The sequence below is a fragment of the Triturus cristatus genome, chromosome 4_2 (genome assembly GCF_964204655.1).
Source record: "Triturus cristatus chromosome 4_2, aTriCri1.1, whole genome shotgun sequence".
Lineage (NCBI taxonomy): Eukaryota > Metazoa > Chordata > Amphibia > Caudata > Salamandridae > Triturus > Triturus cristatus.
The window spans coordinates 371596419-371616846 of NC_140586.1; the positions used below are offsets into that span (position 1 = coordinate 371596419).

The following is a 20428-nucleotide window of genomic DNA, read 5'->3' on the forward strand; positions in this document are numbered from 1 at the left end:
TTGAGGTAGACCTTAAACTTAGGAAATTCCCATTGTTACCAGTTTTCCAATCAGTTAAAGTGCTAGACTCCTTTTCCTGGAGTCATAAAAGGGCAACATTTTAACCCCTTCGCCGCGGCAGAAATTCCGCCGCGGCGCTGGGGGGGTTTGGGGGCAGGTGCGGTGGCGCTGTGCTCGTGACGGAACCACTCCGTCACGAGCCACGGTTGAGCTGTTCTCATGACGGAGTGGTTCCGTCACGTCTCCGCCCACTGCGCTAATCGCCCGCACAGGCGGGGAATTAGCGCCGCGTGGGCGGAGCGGCTGCCAACGGCCGCAGCATGACGGAACCACTCCGTCATGAGCACAGCGCAACCGTGGCTCATGACGGAGTGGTTCCGTCATGAGCGGGGAAGGGGTTAAACAATATACATAATAAAAGGGTGACTATGATAACCCTCCAAAATAATCAGCTAATTATCTTGCTGGACAGCAAGGGTTAATTATTTGCATAAATGTTATTAAACGATCTAGAAAACTGGACAGCAGGAATTGACATTTCTTCTGGCCCTAATGGGCTTAATAGCATGGGAGTGCTCTAAGAACAATGTAATATTATCAAGTATGAGGGCATGGGCACCTCTCTAGAAAAAGGTCCATACTTGCACTGTTGTTTTTGGATGATAGAGTAGCTTTTGGCATGGTGGACATATCCGTGCTAGGGCAGAAGCTGGTTCGGATGGCAAATAATTAATATTTGTGGTTTCAGATCAGGACCCTCGCCAAAGATGCCTGGTTAAAGGTTCAGACGAACCTTAGTGGGCAACTGAAATCTCACCTCTGTGAGCTTGGGCTGTTTCCCTACTTTCTTATGCAGGCAGCTTGTCTTTCAATCACAGACTCCTCTAAGCTTACACAGGCTGCTTTATTGACTAGTATAATATAACAAACATAAGCATTAGGTAGCCAATAGAGAAGATTAGAATGTTGACCCTCAATGGTTACAGTAAGATTAATCTCAAAAAATCATTGCCAGGAGTATGGGAAGTAGCACTGTCGAGGTACATTTATGTACACTTACATCTCTTAGTGTGTCATCCCCAAAACGTCCAACTCCTGTTAGGTAAAAGTGCAAAGGTGGAACAGTCCTCTCTATTTGTACTAAATTGTATGGATAGTTAATAATTATTCACATTTTATTCCCATTTCAGATATTTTGAGGACAATTCACAAAGGCATGTAAGAGTATGTAAAAGAACACTACATAGAACCGCCTTTGTGAATAGGCGGCATAGATTCTACATGTATGCCACATGGATTAACAAAAACTTTGGCAGGGCTCCAAACTTAATGGACCAGAGGTGGACTCCTCTGGCCTATGGAAATGAAATGTTCAAAATGCATCCCATTACCTATTTCTGAAGTTCAGTGGTGTAAGGCAAAGCAACATACCTTGGCACTGTGGTTTATATCGCCATCCTTCTGTTGTACATTCCGATGTCTCCACAATGTGCCTTTGGTAGCTGTGATATCCATCATTACATTCATATTGAACTGCATCTTCTACATTGAAAAATTGCTTTTTGGGCCTGTAGCTCTTAATCGTGCCAGTCAACGTTAATTGGCACATTCCTGTAGTAGTAAGCATAGTAAAATGATTATAATTTAATCATGAGAATTATAAAAACATGCTGCTATCTATACACTGTCATTCATGTACAGACATTTATAAAACAACTCAAATCTTATCTTTATCAAATCTATCACTTAATGACTAAATAACCATTGTAAATCAAAACATTTTCAAATTTTCTCACCCCTTTCACCACAAGGGTAAAATAATTACTCTACGTATAGAGGTGCTGTGAAAATATTATTGGTATTTAGGTAAATGGAAGTATAGCATTCCATATGATGATAAAAAACAATATAGCATGTGGAATGGTGAATTGCATAGTACTGCTCTCTGATGAGGCACCTAATGGATAATATATCTGCAGAGGTTTTAGTAACAGTTGATTTCCGAACCCACAAATATATGCAAGATCATGAGGGGAAGGGATATTTATGTTTGTTAATGCCCAACAGAAGGTTATTAACAGCTATCTACTAATTTCACATAATACAGGGAAATAAACACTCCAATTGACTCTGTTTCATTCATGCCACTCTCTTTGAACCTAAGAAAGTGCATGGTGCTAATTGTACAATATGGCTGAGAGTAATAATTGAAAAATACCCCAAATCACACCTCAACATCACCCTAAAATTTCCTTCTTTCAGATGTTAAAATATGTTTTTCAGTTTGGTTGGCGAATATTTGCCATTTTCCCTTCAATGGAGGCACCCTTGCATCATGGTGCAAGGGTGCCTGCGTTGCCCTGCTGACTGATTTTGTGCAGGAAGGGACACCTTCCTGTACAAACCCAAAAATTCACGCGATTTCCATTTTCTATATGTGCTGCAGAATGCAGCACACATAGAAAAAGGAAAAAAAACTAAATATTTTTCCTTGTTGCTCCTCTCCTAACTCCATCCCTGGGAACGAGTTAGATTCTGATGCATTCCCAGGTTTAGGAATTCTCGTAATTCTGGGAAGGCTTCAAATATCCATGGTTGTTGTGTGGGAATACCCACAGCAACACCCATGGAACGCCCTTTTCACACAGTCTTATGCATGAAAGGGGCACATATTCACAAGGCCATGAAAAGCCATGTGAAGTGGCTTTACGTGGCTTTGTAAATAGGCCGCAGCACATTGCGCCTCCAGAACGTCAACAAAGTGACATTCCAGCAGCGCAAAAGTGCTGCAAGTGGTCTCATAAATGAGGCCCCTAGAACACATCACAACACCATATATCTGTCAGCACAAAGCAATCATTGTGTAAAAAGTATATAATTGGAAAGGATAATTTGTACCATTTCTATAAGTACTATATAAGTATATGTCTATGTTCACAATAAACAATTTGTCTATTGTTCAAGTACTGAGATAAGTTAGAACTGATGGTATTGGTGAACAGCCAATGAGGCACGCAGCATGCCCACTTGACGTTACTTAATTTGTTGAGTATGTCTTTGGTGTCCTGAATGGAAAGGATGGAGAGCAAGATATACGTCTACATACTGATAACGTTTCATCGGGAAACAGCCTTAACAAAGAATCCATAACAACGAGTGTACTAAACAACGAATCCTCAACAACGACCTTTACCTGAACCACGACCTCTTTAACCACTACTGTACACGAAGAACGACCACCTTAAGCACTACTGTACATGAACCATGACTTAATAAACAAGAGGTAAGTGTCAATAATTAAATAATTAATCAATGCTAGTGTAATATATTAAAATAATTGCAATTAGGAACGGGATGTAAGGTATTTAATTTTAATCACGCTGTCGATATAATAGTCATAATAAACCAGAGGTAAGTGTCAATAATGAAATAATTTATCTTAAATGCAAGTGTAATTATAATAAAAACACTGCAATTAGGAACTTAGGTATTTAATTTTAATCACGCTGACGATATATTAGTCTTTCTTTTAATTTACTGTGATAGGCCAGTAGACGGCACTGTTTGTTTGTTTTTCAAAGATGCAAACTTGATCTGTGCTCGATGCAACTGGTTGTCACATTTAAAATGGTTAAAAAATGGAGAATGGACTTTTTAATATGTTTAAAATAGGTCAAATCTTTTAACAAATGAAAAAATGTAATGAAATACGTTTAAAAAAAAAAGAATTCTGTAAGAACTTGCTTATTTTAGCATAGTTTTAATTAGTGCATTTTGTAAAGTAAAACATTTATTTAGTAAGCCTTCTAGTCAAAATTGAAAAAACAGATAATGGATTAGTATTTTATTGTCCCTCCCCCTACAGCCCGGGGCCCGCCACCTCCCCTGGGCTTTAATAATTGCACGTGGGGGGTACGTGGCCACCCCGCAGCCCCGGGGACTGCCACTTACCCGGGGCAATTTTAGTTAAGGGCAGGGCTCCTTTGCGGACCCCTGGCCCTGGAGACCACCACTTCGCTGGGGCTGTGTTCACGTTGGGAGGGGGGCAACGTGGCCCCCCTCCTAGAGCCCTCTATGGCCCTGGGGACCACCACCCCCCCAGGGCTGGCTCCGGCAATGTCCTGGGGTGCCCGCCTCCGGGAAATTGGAGTTTGCAATGACAGGAGGGGAGCCCGGCTCCCGCCCTGCCATTGCGAACTCTCCTTTGCTTCGTGGAAGCGAGAGCAGGAAACCTGCTCTTGCTTCCACAAAGCAAAGCAGATTGCTTTTGGACAAGGGAAGCTGCATGTCAGCAGCTCCCCTTCTCCAAAAGCAATGCCGGCTCCTGCCTTGTGGACACTGGACAGATCATCCTGAGCGAAATGTACCAGGTGACCAATGCAAACAAAATCAGGACCAACCACAGTCTGGCAGTTGTGAATTTCTCCTGGGGAGGGGTAACTGGCCTCAAGAAGGTTGTATTCAGTGCAGATCTCCCTGTAGAATGTCTAATTGGGTAATGATCTAGAGACTTCAGCCTGGTCTGAAGTATAGTTATGGACTATGCATAACACTGAACCATCTCTGGATCCTGGAACCATGGACCAGATGCTTCCCAAGAAGAGGAGCAGTAGGGTTAAGGCAGTGCCTTCCCCTCTGTCTCAGATCACAGATTCACCTCTTGGGGGAAGAGAAGCAGATCCTGAAGAAGCAACTGCCCCAGAGGGACTTGGACCTGATCAGGTTGAGTTGTTGGGGGCAGGGGGCCCTTCTAGGGAAGATCTGAGTAAGGAGCAACAGTGCTGCCCCTCTCTTGAACCCCTCAGACAGCAGGCTGCTGAACCCCTCAGACAGCAGGCTGCTGCTGAGGCTGCTGGGAATGCTAGTGTATCCCATAAAGATTATTGGGATGAGGGACTCCTATATTCTGAGGGTAGAGATCCAGTCCCTCGAGTCACCAGGAGGTTGGTAATACCTCAGAAGTTTAGGGGGTTCCTCTTGACCCTAGCACATGATATCCCTTTGTCAGGTCACTTGGACCAAAACAAGACCTGGGACAAGCTTGTTCCACATTTTCATTGGCCACATATGTCAGAAGACACAAAGGAGTTTTGTCGCTCCTGTGTCACCTGTCAAGCCAGTGGCAAGGGAGGTGGCACAACAAAGGCCCCCCTGATACCACTACCTGTGGTGGGGGTACCCTTTGAAAGGGTAGGGACTGACATTGTTGGTCCCCTTGACCCTCAAACTGCATCTGGGCACAGATTTATCCTGGTGGTAGTGGATCAAGCCACCAGGTACCCAGAAGCAATTCCCCTGAAGACCACCAAAGCCCCTGTGGTGGCAAGAGCCCTCATTGGAGTTTTCTCCAGAGTGGGTTTCCGAAAGGAGGTCATCTATGACAGAGGTACCAACTTCATGTCAGGATATTTGAAAGCAATGTGGAAGGAGTGTGGTGTAACTTATAAGTTCACCACCCCCTATCACCCACAATGCAATGGGTTAGTTGAACGTTTCAACAAAACCCTTTAAGGGAATGATTAAAGGACTCCCAGAGAAGCTTAGGCGAAAATGAGACCTTCTTCTTTCCTGCCTTTTGTTTGCATACAGAGAGGTTCCACAGAAGGAGGTCGGCTACAGCCCATTTAAACTTCTGTTTGAGCATCCTGTATGAAGTCCATTATGTTTGGTGAAGGAGAGCTGGGAGTTACCTCTCAAACCCCCCAAACAGGATGTGATGAACTATGTACTTGGTCTCTGCTCCAGGATGGCCGAATACATGAAGAAGGCAACCAAAAACCTGGAGGCCAGCCAAGAATTACAAAAAGCTTGGCATGACCAAAAGGCTGTGCTGACTGTGTACCAGCCAGGACAGAAAGTGTGGGTGTTAGAGCCTGTGGCCCCAGCAGCCCTCCAAGACAAATGGAGTGGCCCCCATACAATAGTTGAGCAAATGGGAGAAGTCACCTATCTGGTGAATCTTGAAACTCCCAGGAGCCCCCTAAGGGTGCTCCATGTCAACAGATTAAAACCATATGTTGACAGGGCTGGCATGGGCTTGCTCATGGCAACTGATGAGGAACAGGAGGAGGAGAGTGACCCTCCTCCTTACCTGCTCTCACAGAACCCTGATGATGGGTCAGTAGATGGTGTTGCTTTGGCAAGCAGCCTCATTGACCATCAACCAACTGAGTGCATACAAGTTCTGCAACAGTACAGACATATGTTTAGCCTGACCCCTAGTCAGACTACCTGGTGCACCCATGAGGTGGACACTGGGGACAGTATGCCTGTCAAGAGTAAAATCTACAGGCAACCTGACCATGTCAGGGACTGTATGAGGACTGAAGTCCAGAAAATGTTGGAATTAGGTGTGATTGAGCCTTCAGATAGCCCATGGGCTATCCCAGTAGCCCTCGTACCCAAACCTCATACCCAGGGTGGTAAGAAAGAAATTAGGTTTTGTGTAGACTAAAGAGGCCTCAATGCAGTCACCAGGACTGATGCCTATCCCATACCAAGGGCAGATGAGCTGATTGATACTTTGGCCTCAGCCAAGTATCTGAGTACATTTGACCTAACAGCTGGCTACTGGCAGATCAGGTTAGCTGATGATGCAAAAGCCAAAACAGCATTTTCGACCCCTAGTGGGCTCTACCACTTTGTGGTGATGCCCTTTGGATTGAAAAATGCACCTGCCACTTTCCAGAGGTTGGTGAACAAAGTTCTGACAGGGATGGAAACTTATTGCTCAGCTTACCTAGATGATATTGCTGTCTTTAGTTCCTCCTGGCAGGATCACCTGGTCCACCTCAGAAATGTTTTGTAGGCTCTGCAGAAAGCAGGCCTCACTATCAAGGTCACTAAGTGCCAGATAGGGCAGAGTCAGGTTGTGTACCTGGGCCACCTTGTAGGTGGGGGCCAGGTTCAGCCTTTACAGAGACAAATCCAAACCATAATGGAATGGGTTGCTCCAACCACCTAGACACAGGTGATAGCCTTCTTAGGCCTGACTGGGTACTATAGGACATTTGTGAAGGGATATGGATCTATAGTGACCCCCTTGAATGATCTTACCTCAAAGAAAATGCCAAAAAAGGTTCAGTGGACAGTTAGCTGTCAGAAAGCATTTGAAGACTTAAAGCAGGCCATGTGCACTGCCCCCATCTTACAGAGTCCAGACTACACCAAAAAGTTAATTGTCCAAACATATGCTTCTGAGCTGGGTGTGAGAGCTGTACTGTCTCAACTGAATGATGAAGGTCAAGACCAGCCAGTAGCTTTTATTAGCAGAAGGCTGACCCCTAGAGAGAAACGTTGGGCAGCTATAGAGAGGGATGCCTTTGCTGTGGTGTGGGCCCTGAAGAAGCTGAGGCCATACTTGTTTGGCACTCACTTCATAGTTCAGACTGACCACAAGCCCCTCCTATGGCTTAAACAGATGAAAGGTGAAAACCCAAAACTTTTAAGGTGGTCCATTTCCCTACAGGGGATGGACTATACAGTGGAACATAGACCTGGGACCCAACATGCCAATGCAGAAGGACACTCCTCAAGGTATTTCCACTTAGAACACGAAGACTCAACTGGTCAAGGTTAGTTTAGTGTCCCTGCATTTGGGGAGGGGGGTTGTGTAGGAGAGTAGAATCTGCCTCTTATGTTGCCCCCACTTTTGTTCTGATGTTTACACTGGTTTCTGGCTATAGTCTGACTGGGACCCTGCTATTCAGGGCCCCAGCCTCTCTGTTCTCTCTAAATAACATGGAGTGCCTATTAGGTGCACTAGTGATTGGATACTGTGGTGCCTTATGAGTCCCTAGTATATGGTACCTTAGGTACCAAGGGCATAGGTACTTCACAGGCCTACCAGGGGTGAAGCATGTATTATGCCACCCCTGGGAAGCACTCTAAATCTGACACCACAGGCCTGCTACTGAAGCCTGGGTGAGGTAGTGCTAGCACTCCTCACTGAGATATAGGTTACCTATATCTCTCCTGAACACACATTTAAACCTATCAGTCACCCCTAAGGCAGGCCCTATCAATCCTGAGGGCAGGGTGCTTGGTTTCTATGTGAGGGGGTGCCTCTGCCTGAGCAGGGCCCCTCTGCAGCTCTCAGAGTCCATTCTCTGGGGCTGTTTATGAATGCGTCAAACCATATACTCTTAAGTGCATTCTAACCTCGCAGCTAATGCTAACTTTGGAATGGCTGCATCAAAACATGTCATGTTTGGTGTCAAATGCTTCGGAATCATACCCCCACACCAGTAACTGGTGTGGGAGTATGATTCCACCCTTCTAGAGGGATAGACATGTACCTACTGTGGAAACGCGGTAGAATCCTGAAGAGCCCTGGCATCACAAAATGGATGCCACCAGTCACAGACACTGGGCTGCCCTCCTGCTGATGACCAAAATTCACAGTGGAGGAGGCCCGACAATAGGTATCCTCTCACAGGGAGGTGTGACCAGACAGGGTTTAGTGTATTGGGGCTGGGTGGGTGCACTCCTAGAGTGATTTGAAGTCCTGCACTGGGGGAGCAGTAGGCTCCTCTGTGCATACACCAGTTCAAACCGACTCAGGGGCTACCTGCCCCTGCTCTGACGTGAAACTGGAGAAAGGGAAGTGGGTGTAGCCACCCACTCCCCTGACCCTCCCATAGGTGTGGTCATAGAGCTAGTCCCTCCCTTCCTTCCAGTATAAGTTAGGGAACCCTTGCCATTGCAAACTAGATACCGCTGGACGACGCTCTGAAGACGGATCCCAGTCCTTTGACGTTCCACTACCTCTGGAAGACTGAAGAATCTCCCTTGGAGTCAAGGAGTGACTCCCCTGCTTGGCAGGCACCAAAAACTGCAATCAACGGTCGCAAACTCTACTGCTGCCGCCGGAGCCCGAAGTCCCTGCAGCCCAGGAAGAGGATTTCCTGACTTCTCCAAGGCCCTCGTGAGTCCCCAGCGACGCTGAGGCAAGTGGACCCCACGAGTGACGAGGAACTGCAATCCCTGGGTACCGTGCACTTTTTTCAAGTGCAACCCCTTCATTACGTTCTACAAACCTGTGCTGCATGTATGAGTGACTGTATGGATGAATGAGTGGATGTGTGTGTAGGCCTAGGAATCAGTCAGTGCGTATTTAGTAAGTGGTATTGATGTGTCTATTTTTTCAAAAATGGTAGTTTGTATTTTAGAGTGGGTGTATCAAAGGTTATATTCAGGTGTGAGGAGGTGCATCAGATTTTCACATGGATGATGTCATCAGTGATGTCATCAGTGATGTCATTTGAGATGTCATCAGTGATGTCATCAGTGATGTCATTGACCATGTCATGAATGATGTAATATGTGACGTCATCAGCAGTGCATTGCGGGGGCGCGAGTTATAGTTAGCTGAACTAACTATAATGCCTGAATTTCTATGGTTTTGTATGAGTGAAATGTCCAACTAACTATAACATTCCTGAAACCTATGTTTTTTTCCGATAAGATATATTCAAAACATGAAAAAAGATGTTAGGTCTGGTGCTATTGTAATAAAATATAATATGCTGGAACCTTTTTCTTACATGATCACTATTGTGGGTAAGGAATTGTAATGCTTCTACTTCAATTTTAAAATGGCTTGAGCTAGATGATGATCGAGTTCATTCATTAGGTATAACTCATCTCTTCAATATGTAAATTATTTCTACTTGTATATTGTAGATTGAAATTTAAAATATCTGTGGCTTTTTGTCCCTTTTTTTTAAAACAGAGGATTTGTAATGGAAAGGTTGGGTATTTCCTTTTATTCGCCAGGTTTGTTCCATTTAGTCACCATGTATTGCCATAACACATTTTAACAAGTGTATACACTGTTAATGAAATTGCAGGTTATTGTAAACTCATTTTTATATGTAAGTGCATTGACGTGCCATTAACGAATAAGAAATAAAACAATGTAAAACTAAACATCTAGGACTTTAGTCCATAATCAAATGCGCAGGCCATTGTGATGAAGAACTGCAATGGAAACAAATTATTATACAAAACAAAAGTAAACATCCAGGTGCGTTCCCTCTCTATCGCACACACACAAACAAAAACTCCTCAGTCCCATACGAAGCACCAATTCCCAATGTTTTATTTCCTTTTACCTTGCTCTGACACTTGTCTCACCATTCCACCTGCTAAGTGGGATCTGGTGAAGCCCACCAAACACTGCAGTCACTTGGTCTTCCTGGTGGCTTAGGAAACAGGAAATGGAACTGTGCCTGTGTTTCCTGATCCTCTTGCAGGCCCATCATTGACCTGGCTGCAATTCATACAACCAAAAGCTCTTGCCTAAAGAACAAGCACTGTGGCTAAGAGGAAATAAAAACCTGCCAAGGTAAGACAGCAGCAGTCTACAGGGGAGAATGTAGGGAATGGTAAGAGTAAGGGATTAGTGGCCCGGCTCTTCTTCTCTGTTGTCATTCGCGCTAGCTCCGGAACACCTCGTTGAGGTAGCAGAGCGCTTTAACAAATGCCCTTTATTATTATTATTATTACAAGAAGCAAAGTATAGATACCTTTTACTCTGCTAAACCCAGATCCATATCTAATACCCACATTCAGTGAGTGACCATGCCAAGCTGTCTTTTACGTACATACACATCAAAGGAGTGCAAGAGACAAAGGTCATCTAATGTATTTTCCCATATCAAGAGCACAAGCATTCCACATTACGCTGAGGTTTAAAATTCCATGCCTTACTATTGTGCACACTGTAATGAACAATAGCTTAAAATGCCTTCCACCCACTCATCCACAGTGTGCATTTAGGTACATTGTGTGAGTGAGTATGCCAGGCTGTCTTTCAGGCTCATACATCAAAAGTGTGCAAGAGACAAAGCCCAGCAAATGTGTTTTCCCATAGTGAGAGCACAGATATTCAGCATCACATTGATGTTAAACATTCCATGCCTTCTTATAGTGCGCACTACAGTAAACAATGGCTCAAACCACTTTCCATCCATTCATGCATAGTATGCCTGTAGGTACTAGTAACCACACTGATGGTCTGAAATTAGTTCAGGTTGTCAGCTTCCTTCATGTGACAATTATGGGCCAGATTGGATTTTGATGCATATGGACACCCTCTGCCAGTGATCAGTATGCTAATAGTTGAAGAATGCACTTAAGGGCCTTATTAAAATCTTAACCATGTTAGAAGCATGCATAGAGGGAGTGTGTGCTGTTTTCTAGGCTTACCAGTTCCACCACCCAAAAGAGATGAATGAAATATTAAATTACTCACGAATGCACGTCGCTTGAGAAAATTTCCCATTTGAAAGGCACTCTACTGTTCCAGCCTCTTGTCCTTCATGAGTGAAAAATTCAGGGTGGCAGCGGAAAGATACAGTTTGTCCTTCTGTATAAAGCGTTTTTTTAAAAAACATATCCATATTGTTAAAGTAGGACCGCGCACACGCACCTAAAAGAAAGAGGTTATGGTAAGCCATGTCTATATAAGGTTGAATAAACATACATTTTCAATACAAATCATGTTTCACTACATGGACTTCAACACATCTAACATCAATGGGCTGGGCCATGCCTTCTTGCTGGAGAATATTGGTTCAGCCAGAAACAGATCATTATTAGCAATACCAAAATTAATATTGAAATAATCTGCAGAGACAGGTTCTCTTACCTGCCCTCCTCACAATGGCCACACCAATAGGAAAACAACTTTACCTACAAGGAATATGGGAAATGTTGCAGGTAATTTAGACATCTCCTTCCCACCATTGACTGACTAAGTAGTCAAATCCTCTGACGCTCTTTAGAAATATCTTCCTTTGCACTGTATTCTCTTACTTGCAACCTTTGTGCTGGTGTTATCTAGACATTGAAAACACCAAACAGGTAGTCAGGGCCACATGACTGCATCTTGTGCTGCCTTCAGGAGCAGCAGGACTCTTTAAAGGTTAACATTCATCCAAGTTTCTCTGCAAAATGCACTACGCAATAAAGGTATGACCCATGCCCTTTAGCAGAAAAATGTAAAGTATTTCTACTGAAATGTTGTGATTTCCTCCACTAAGGGGGGCACACATTGTTTATTCTCCTAAGTTGGGAGAGGAAATATACCTAACATACCTCCCTCTTTGAAAGGAATAATGGCAGGTGCCTCTCATATCTTCCAAGCGAGTTGGGTTTCAGACACCCCTGTCATAGAACTTCTAATCTTCAGGGAATACTTGTAAAAGAGAGCCACACAGAGGTCCTTAGGCTCACAGATAGCAGAGTACAGGTGGAGGAGCAATATGATGGACGCCTGTTGTGGCAGTGAGGCTTTAGGTCAGGAGGCCAGCCTACGAGCACTTGGGGGTCACTCTGGGGTTCTGGGTTAAAGAGATGCAGGTCCAGTCCATCTCACCCAGGCAAGAGGGTAGAAGGCAGCAGGTTAGCAAAGCAGGGTTGCAGTTCCTTCAGAGTAGCAGCCCATCGGAGTGGTAGTTCTTTCAGCAGCACAGCAGTCCTTCCTGGCAGAGCATCCACAGTTCTAGAAAGATACTGAAGAGGTGGTGTCTGAGGTCCAAGATTTATACCAAGTTCTTCTTTTGAAGTGGGGTAAATGCTTCTAGAGGCTTCCATTTGAAGTGCACAGTTGGCCTGCCTCTCCTACCCTGGGGGTATGCAGCCCTTTGTTTGGAGCTTTGCCCAGCTCCTTCCTCCCATCCTCCTAGGGATGGTCCATCCAGGCACACATAAGCTTTCTATTGTGTCAGGTTGTCTAGAAGGAATGCATAATGCCCAACAGTCAACTATCCCAGTAATGTGTCCCAGTGACAGGCTGCAGGCATTAAATTGCTAAGGCAGGAAAATGTCAGCTTCTTGAAAGTGGCATTTTCAAAATTGTAATTTAAATCGGACTTCACCATAAGTTCGAATTTTTCATTATAATTCTGAAGACACTAAACATGAACTGATTACCTGATCCCATTTGGAAATTACAGCTTATTACATGTAATACGGTAATTCCTATGTTATCCTTTGGGATATGTAGGCCTTATAGCAGTGAAAAACAAATGTAGGAGTTTTTCAATACCAGCATGTGTAAAACTTAAAAGCACAAGTCCTACGATTTAAATACATTGCACCCTGCCCTCTAGGCTGTCCAGGGCATACCCGAGGGGTGACTTACATATGTTAAAAAGGAGGGTTTGTGCCTGGCAAATGACTTATTTTGGCAGGTCGAAATGTCAGTTTTAAACTGCACCCACAGGCTGAAATGGCAGGCCTGAAACAGGTTTAATGTGCTACTTAAGTGGGTGGCTAGTCAGTGCTGCAGGTCCATTAATAGCATTTTATTCACAGGCCCCACGCACAGATAGTGCCACTTTATTAGGGACTTACAAGCATATTAATAATGGCAGTTGTGTATAAATTAATGTTACCATGTTTTAAGGAGTGAGGGGAAGGGGAGGGTTAGGCAAACAGTTTGGGGAACACCACCTTAAGGCTGACAGGTCTAACAACTACTTATTACAGTGATCTTTAACTGGACCACACACTACCAAATCAACCTATAGGCCGTCAGTTTACCTTCCTTTTTGACATTTAGGCATAAATCTAGGGTATGGATACTTAACACATCAAAAGCAAATGCTTCTTTAGAGATTGTGAATTATACTTCAAATACTCTTATACACAAGGAAAAATGAGGTTTCAATCTTCACAGAGGTACGAAATTTTATCTGTCATTAAGTGCTAGCCTCACACACACTAAAGATGACCCCCCCTAAACACTGTAGTCATCCGAGAAACAGCCAAGCACCCACTACTGAACAACACAGAGGATCAAGAGCATATTCCTCCTATCTTTCCAACTAACACCAGTTTGTTCACATGGGCACCTCATAGGTAGTCATTGGAGTCTTACTTCTCCATCCTAGATCATTTTTCAAGTTACAACCTATAAGGTAAAAGGATGAATATCACCTTCAAAAGGGTAAAAATCCTTCAAGATTTGACAGCTGCGTAAACTATGGTGTCTGTTTCCTCCAAAAGACCAATGACATATGTGCTCCAGGCACTTCCTGAGGGGGTATATCTAGCATTGTGCACAGTCATAGAGTGTGCATCAAATGGCAAAATAATTCCACTACGTAGTGCAGAGTCGTTTCTAGACAAAGTCGGAAAGAGGGTGGTGCTAAATGTGTTTTTAGCAGAAGATTTCAATAACATATATACATATATGTAGGTCACAAATAATGCCAACAGTAATATATATGCACTACAATGCAGAGCCTCACTTCCTTATCAATCGGCTCTCTGAGTGTGGAAGGAGACCTAAACATGTTCACATGAATACAGCTTGATAAGACAGGGACATTCTATGGGGCAACAGTGGTCTTGTCCAGTGAAGGGCATGGCTGAGGGATATGTGCTTGGTAGATGCATGGTAACCCAGAGACAATGTGGTGCATAAGTCATAGTGTGCATAGAATACGTACTAGTAGAAAAGGAGTTTCAAGTGTACTTGGAGGAGACAGACAAGGACCCATTGACTGTCATACCCTTGCTATCTGGTGTGCACATTAAAAGGTTTAGACAGTTATATAGATAAACCAGTGGCTAATTACAGATTCTTGGGCCCCTCCTGGATGGCATAGAGGTGATTAAAAACATACAAGATGGTGTACAGGAATAATTTGATTTTAATTTCAACCACGGGATAAATTCAGTCATGACATGGCTCACTCTTAAAATGATCATCAGAGGCCACTCAAAAGCGCAATCTAGGCAAATGCTTTTGATTCCATTTGCCCTTGTTTCGGGTATAGTGTGTAACTGTTTCTAATTCTCCAGTGGGAGGGATGATTACTCACTATGATTTTCCTGGATGACAGGATACTGTAGGACTTTGAATTTACTGGTAGTCATAAAAGATTTTCTGATACAAATTCTCTGGGGCACAAAACATTTGGTAATCTAAATTATTCTCATGAATGGAGCAATGAGCACTGCAGCGGACTTGAAGAAGCCACCTTATACTCACATCAGGCTGAACATAAACATTTTGTTTTGTAAATGTTTCTTGTTTAACACAAATCAAGGGTATTTCAGGTTTTGTTTGCAATAGATAGTTGAAAAAAGCGTGGTGGTTTCAGGAGCAGATCCAGTCCTCTTTCTTTAGACAAAGATCTATCTGATGAGGAGTTAAGAATTTGAATGTTTCCATTTTTTTACACTTGTTTTCAGTTTTTTAATCATCTGGGGCCGTGTTCTACTTTTGGCCCCTTTTTTACCACTAGAAAGTCACAGGATTATATTCCTTTGTCTTTTTGTGACTTTGGTAATACAGAACTGCACCTTTTGACCAAATTAGTTTTATCTTTTGAATTAGAGGATTCAGATGGAGAGGTGTTTACAATCTCTAAGGGGGAATATTTGGAAGGACACTTTTGAATCTGTGTGCCTTTCATACTATTGTCATCATTGTCATCATCAATGACACTTAACACAGATAAAAGCAGCCCATTAAGCCACATTTATACATTTATAAATACATTATGTATCGGTTATTTCAATTTGTCATCAACAAAATTCGTGTGTCTTTATATTTACAAATTATCACAGGGAAACATTTACTTGTGTACATCCTAAGAGCCTCTTGCAGTTGCTTTGCATCATTTTGGGTCCAGGGAAAAACAAGGTTTTGGGTAAATAACTTCATCTAGCCTTGCCATTGAAAACCTTTGATTGGTGATCCAGCCATCACAGGATTACCAGAGAATGAACATTGGATGTCCTGTTCTAATTAAGGTGGGACTTTCGACAAACATGTTTCCTTAATAGGACCAGCAGAGAATGTGTGGTGGCCCGAAAAGAAGAAAAGACAGAAACAACCCCGGCATACTCTGGGAAACTCAACGTGTCTAATGGCCATTTTTTGTTTTTCTGTAAAAAAAAACTGCCCCCAAGACCCTTGAGAATTTTCACAAGCGTTCTTGGCTACTATAGTGCAAGGTGCAAAGGCAAGTTAGAATATTCTATGAATGTGGCTGCCTTCAAGAAGTTTAGTCCTGGAGTCTGAGCTTGATCACATCAAAAAAACATTACCACTTTATCCCTACTGGGGCTCAGGAATAGGACTCCTCAGTTTTGCAAAATGGTCAAGATGAATCTGATGCCTCAGATGATTCACATTAGTAGTGCTCATAGTGGTTCAATTTTATGGTTACAGGAGGAACAGAAAATCTGAGCAGGACAGCAAGAAGTATCCCTCAGGAAGCCAGAATCTTCTCACAAGATTGCATTTAAAGAGATGTTTGATTCTAAGAGTATTATCCATCACATATAGTCTGAATGGATAATGACAGTGACCTATATGCAAGCATGTTGGAGTAAAATCCATAACAGCCTTTTAGGGAGATGCTCTGGGCCTTCCGTTGAAGGAAAAGTGGCCACTGTCAAACATTGACACCTAACCTACTGAAGGCATTGACATTCATGGCTAGTCTGTCAAGACGCAATTTTTGATTTGGCAGGTCCTACATCAAAGATTCTGTTTTGAACAAGAATGAAGCATTGATTATCACCCCAGTCATCTAAGAAAGATGGTTTCAGAGAGCAATTTGCATTTTAGGCAACACAAACTGTTCCATCTATATTAAAAGACGCTGATACATTCCACTTTGGAGTAAATTGGGGTAATGAGCTTCCTCGAAGGGCTGGTCCAATTGTAGATGGTTTACTTTTTAAACATTCATTAATCAAGGAACTGAGCTGTATAATGAACATTTTACACCACTTAATAAGGCATATTACCCAATAAAAAAAGTGTTTAATCTGAATGATTGTAGAGTTCCTTTTTGTGGTGAAGGGTGCCCTGTCAGCCATTTTATATAGCAAAGCTCTAAAGAATGCACGGGCTCCGTCAGGAAAGGAGATTAAAGAGGCCAGAAGTCATTTGTATGTAGCCTTTTGTCAGTATTGTGACAGAACAGGCCATGAAGGGGTTAACAGAACAAAAGTTAATATTAATATGGTTTCTTCCAATGCCTTTCTTATGAAATACTCAGGTCAACCACATACATTCTTCCTGAGAAGGTTTAGGAGGGTGCGATGGTGGAGGTTCAAATAATCCCTCCACAACCACCGTCTCTTGTCACAGGATGCGTGAGTGTTGCAGACAGTCCAGGGTGTTCAATAAGAAGTCTCTAGAGTCTCAATAAAAACGTTTCCTAACAGATCACTCAATAATGGATCAGATCAATTTTTTTCAGAAAAGAGTGATCCACCCTTCTTCCAGGTATGTCAATAACCTTAACTACAATATCTTTCTTGTAAACAAAGAAGACAAAGAGTTTCATTTAGTTGGAGTTTAACCAATCAAAAAAGTGTAGACACTCCACAATGGAGAGAATCCACCAACTGAGGAGACTGGATGGTCAGTCTGTACCATAATGATACGTATCTCCCAATGCCAATATTTGTCCTATCCTACCAATTATTCTAATTCAAGTGGCAGGACAAGATATTTTCCATTCACCACCCTAACAGCCAGGGTTGTGTGAGCTCTCAGATGTTTCACCAAGCAGATGATACCTGTAGTTAAATTCATTTGGGCAAAGGAAACATGGTAATTTCTTTATTTAGATGACATGATCTTTATGACTCAGGAAACAACTTTGTTATTAGATCAGTTAAGGATGATCATTTCCTTCCTCCAATATTTAGGGGCCTATTTACCAATATTTCTTGCAATGCAGGGCAGCAAGCAAAGTTACTGTGCTGCATTGAGTGAAAGGGAGAAAGTAGAAATACTTGATAATTGAAAAGATATGGAGCATTTCAACTCTCTCCTTGCATGAGTGGTGCACTGTGTGCAGCTTAGAACAAACACAGACACCTTTGTACCATAGTTCAAGGGTGCCTGAGTTACTACCAGAATTGTTTTTGCGCAGGAAGGTGCTACTTCCTACACAAAAAAAAAAAAACATCCTTAGAGGCAATTTTTGCTTTCAGTTCATACTGCAGAACGTAGCACACATGAAAAGAGGAAATAAAGACGAACAATAAAGATATTTCTCTTGTTATGCCTCTCTTGAGAAGGTCTAGCATTTTGACACATTCCCAGGCTTGCCAGCTTTAGTAACTCTGAGAATGCGGCAAAATATATGGATTTATGCATGAAACCACGTTTGCTCCCAATGTAGCATAACTCAGTGCAAGTAGCACTGACTGCAGACCTTTCTTACTGTGAGCCTTATTTTTTGTGTATTTCCTTCCTTTTGGGGACCATCATGAAAAATATGGCATCTGGAGGAGTATTACACCACTCCAGAGCTCTCAGGATGCTGCAGATGAGGAAGACATTAGAACGACTCTTGAATCCGTAGATTGGGTGTTCCTTCAGATACCTGTGATGGAGTGGAAATAATATTTTATTTGTAGGGGTGCATCATAATCACGTGTAGACCACACCCCCATATAATCATTTGCTGTATTAATGCAAAGTGTTAAAATTGTGAACTGTAATAACATGTAAATGTGATGTGTTTTGGGCCCTTAAAAGTGAGATGTCAAATCATCGTAGAAAGTGAATGTAACTAGCTGAAACCTTAACGTGATAACTTGGGTTGTGCAGTTGGCACCTGATCATGAATTAAATGTGTTTATTAGTAGTATAGTTTTACATGTGGGTTAATTGAAAGTGCCTTACTGTTATGCAAATTTGTAAAGCTCACACAATGCTTTTCTTACATTAGCTGAATATTGTAGGCCTGAAATGCAGTTCCCTGGAAAACTCTTGCTTTAGAATTGATAGTTGAATTTCATGTGTGCTGTGGAATTAATTCTTTCTCACATTTTGTGTTGCAGATGAAAGAAGCATCCTTGTTAGCAAGAATAATGTCTTTGGTTTACTAGCGATAAGAGAAGAAGCTTGAGTCGATAAAGGTAGGTTGCTGTGTTTCACACAGGGGAAGGCCTGGGAACCAAGGACAAAGAGTATTCAAACAAGAACCCTGATGTCTCGTGGAAATTTACCTTCAGGACCGTACCCAGACCAAATGGCGTGTCCTGCAAGGGATCTTGGGAAAGTTATTTTTGAATAATGTGATGGTTACCAAGGTTAACGAGTATTGAAACAAGAACCCTGTTGTCCTGTGGAAATTTACCTTCAGGACCGTACCCAGAGCAGATGGCGTGACCCACAAGGGATCTTGGGAAAGTTATTTTTGAATATTGTGATGTGAAAGTAGGGAATGTCGCCACTTCTTCTCCTTTGCCTCCAGAGAGAGAGCATCTAAGACTGAGATCTAGTTTGGTAGCTTTATGTTACATTCACCCATATTGTGGAGAGTATTCTGAGGAAGACTTCACATGGTGACACCTCCTACCCTCCACCTGGGAAATGCTAAGTAGGGATGTCACAATAGCGTTAGAGTAGGGATAGATTTATGCTTTTTGTTCATCAACCCTCGATGCAGGGAAATTTGGTCTCATGCTTTTTGATCTTCTGCATTCTGCTTCTTAAACTAATTGTTTTACTTATGCTACATCGTCTAAATTGGATGCGCAGATTTGGCTTTATGTTAATTCTGATGTACTTTTACGCTCTGGTATTGAGGTGTCTTTATGTTCAGTTCTTCTCGGCTTTGTATTAAATGAACTAACCATAAGTAAGTTGTCTGTGGTTACTCTGTGTCACTGAGAATTATTTAGAAATTGATTGGCATTTTGTCCCCTTTACACTTTCATGCTGCGAAAAAGAACCATTGGATTGTGAATCAAGAACAGTTCTAGAACTTATGGGCCCGGGCCTTTCACCTGCAGGAAGAAGGTCAGTACCAAGATCATCACTTATAAAAAATGCAATAGGGACGTAGTAGTGGGGGTGCAAAAAATAAAATATAGCTTCAGGGATAACGGCATGCACAAACTCTGAAATGTATGGCTCAAAAAATAGTCCATTGCAGCCAAGCATCAGCGACAGGAAAATGTAGGTGCATCAATGTTTGCTCTGCTGGTGTACGTGAAGAACTTTTAACACCAGGGCCCCTTATAGACGAGGTACAATGTCCCTGATTCTGCCATGGTGCATCCGTGAAATATGAAGCAGCTGTTTTAATTATCCGCACCTTCTTTCCCTGTGCAGGCGGGCGTAGTGAGTGGCCACCCACCTGAAAGGGAATGTCTAAGGTGGTTTGTAAATGGGACTCCTTTTGCCCCTCCAGAGGTCTGCCCACAGAAATATTAGAGGCCCAATTAAGTGACACCTGTCCCATATTTGCCACCATAGGCACTGTGCAGTGTGTAGAAAAAGTATTTGTGTAGGTGAACAGTGTCACCAAGATGAAACTTGGTGCTCACCCATCAGGTTACATGTCAAAAGTGGTTTATTTTTTTCATCCAAGTTTGGAATTCATGTTTTTCCTCTGTCTTTGTTCTTTCCCCAGAAAAGAAAAATATA

General features: G+C 42.7%; 1 protein-coding gene across 2 annotated transcripts in view; it reads right to left on the reverse strand.

The window, feature by feature from the left end:
• Window positions 1–20428, reverse strand: part of LOC146833911 (complement factor H-like) — a 601647-nt gene that overhangs the window by 405614 nt on the left and 175605 nt on the right. For both annotated transcript variants that reach the window (XM_085601821.1, XM_085601820.1), the window contains exons 9-10: window positions 11258–11434; window positions 1432–1611 (exon numbers count right to left, since the gene is read on the reverse strand). In XM_085601821.1, coding sequence (XP_085457947.1) covers window positions 1432–1611; window positions 11258–11434 — 357 coding nt within the window. The remainder of the gene's footprint in view (window positions 1–1431; window positions 1612–11257; window positions 11435–20428) is intronic.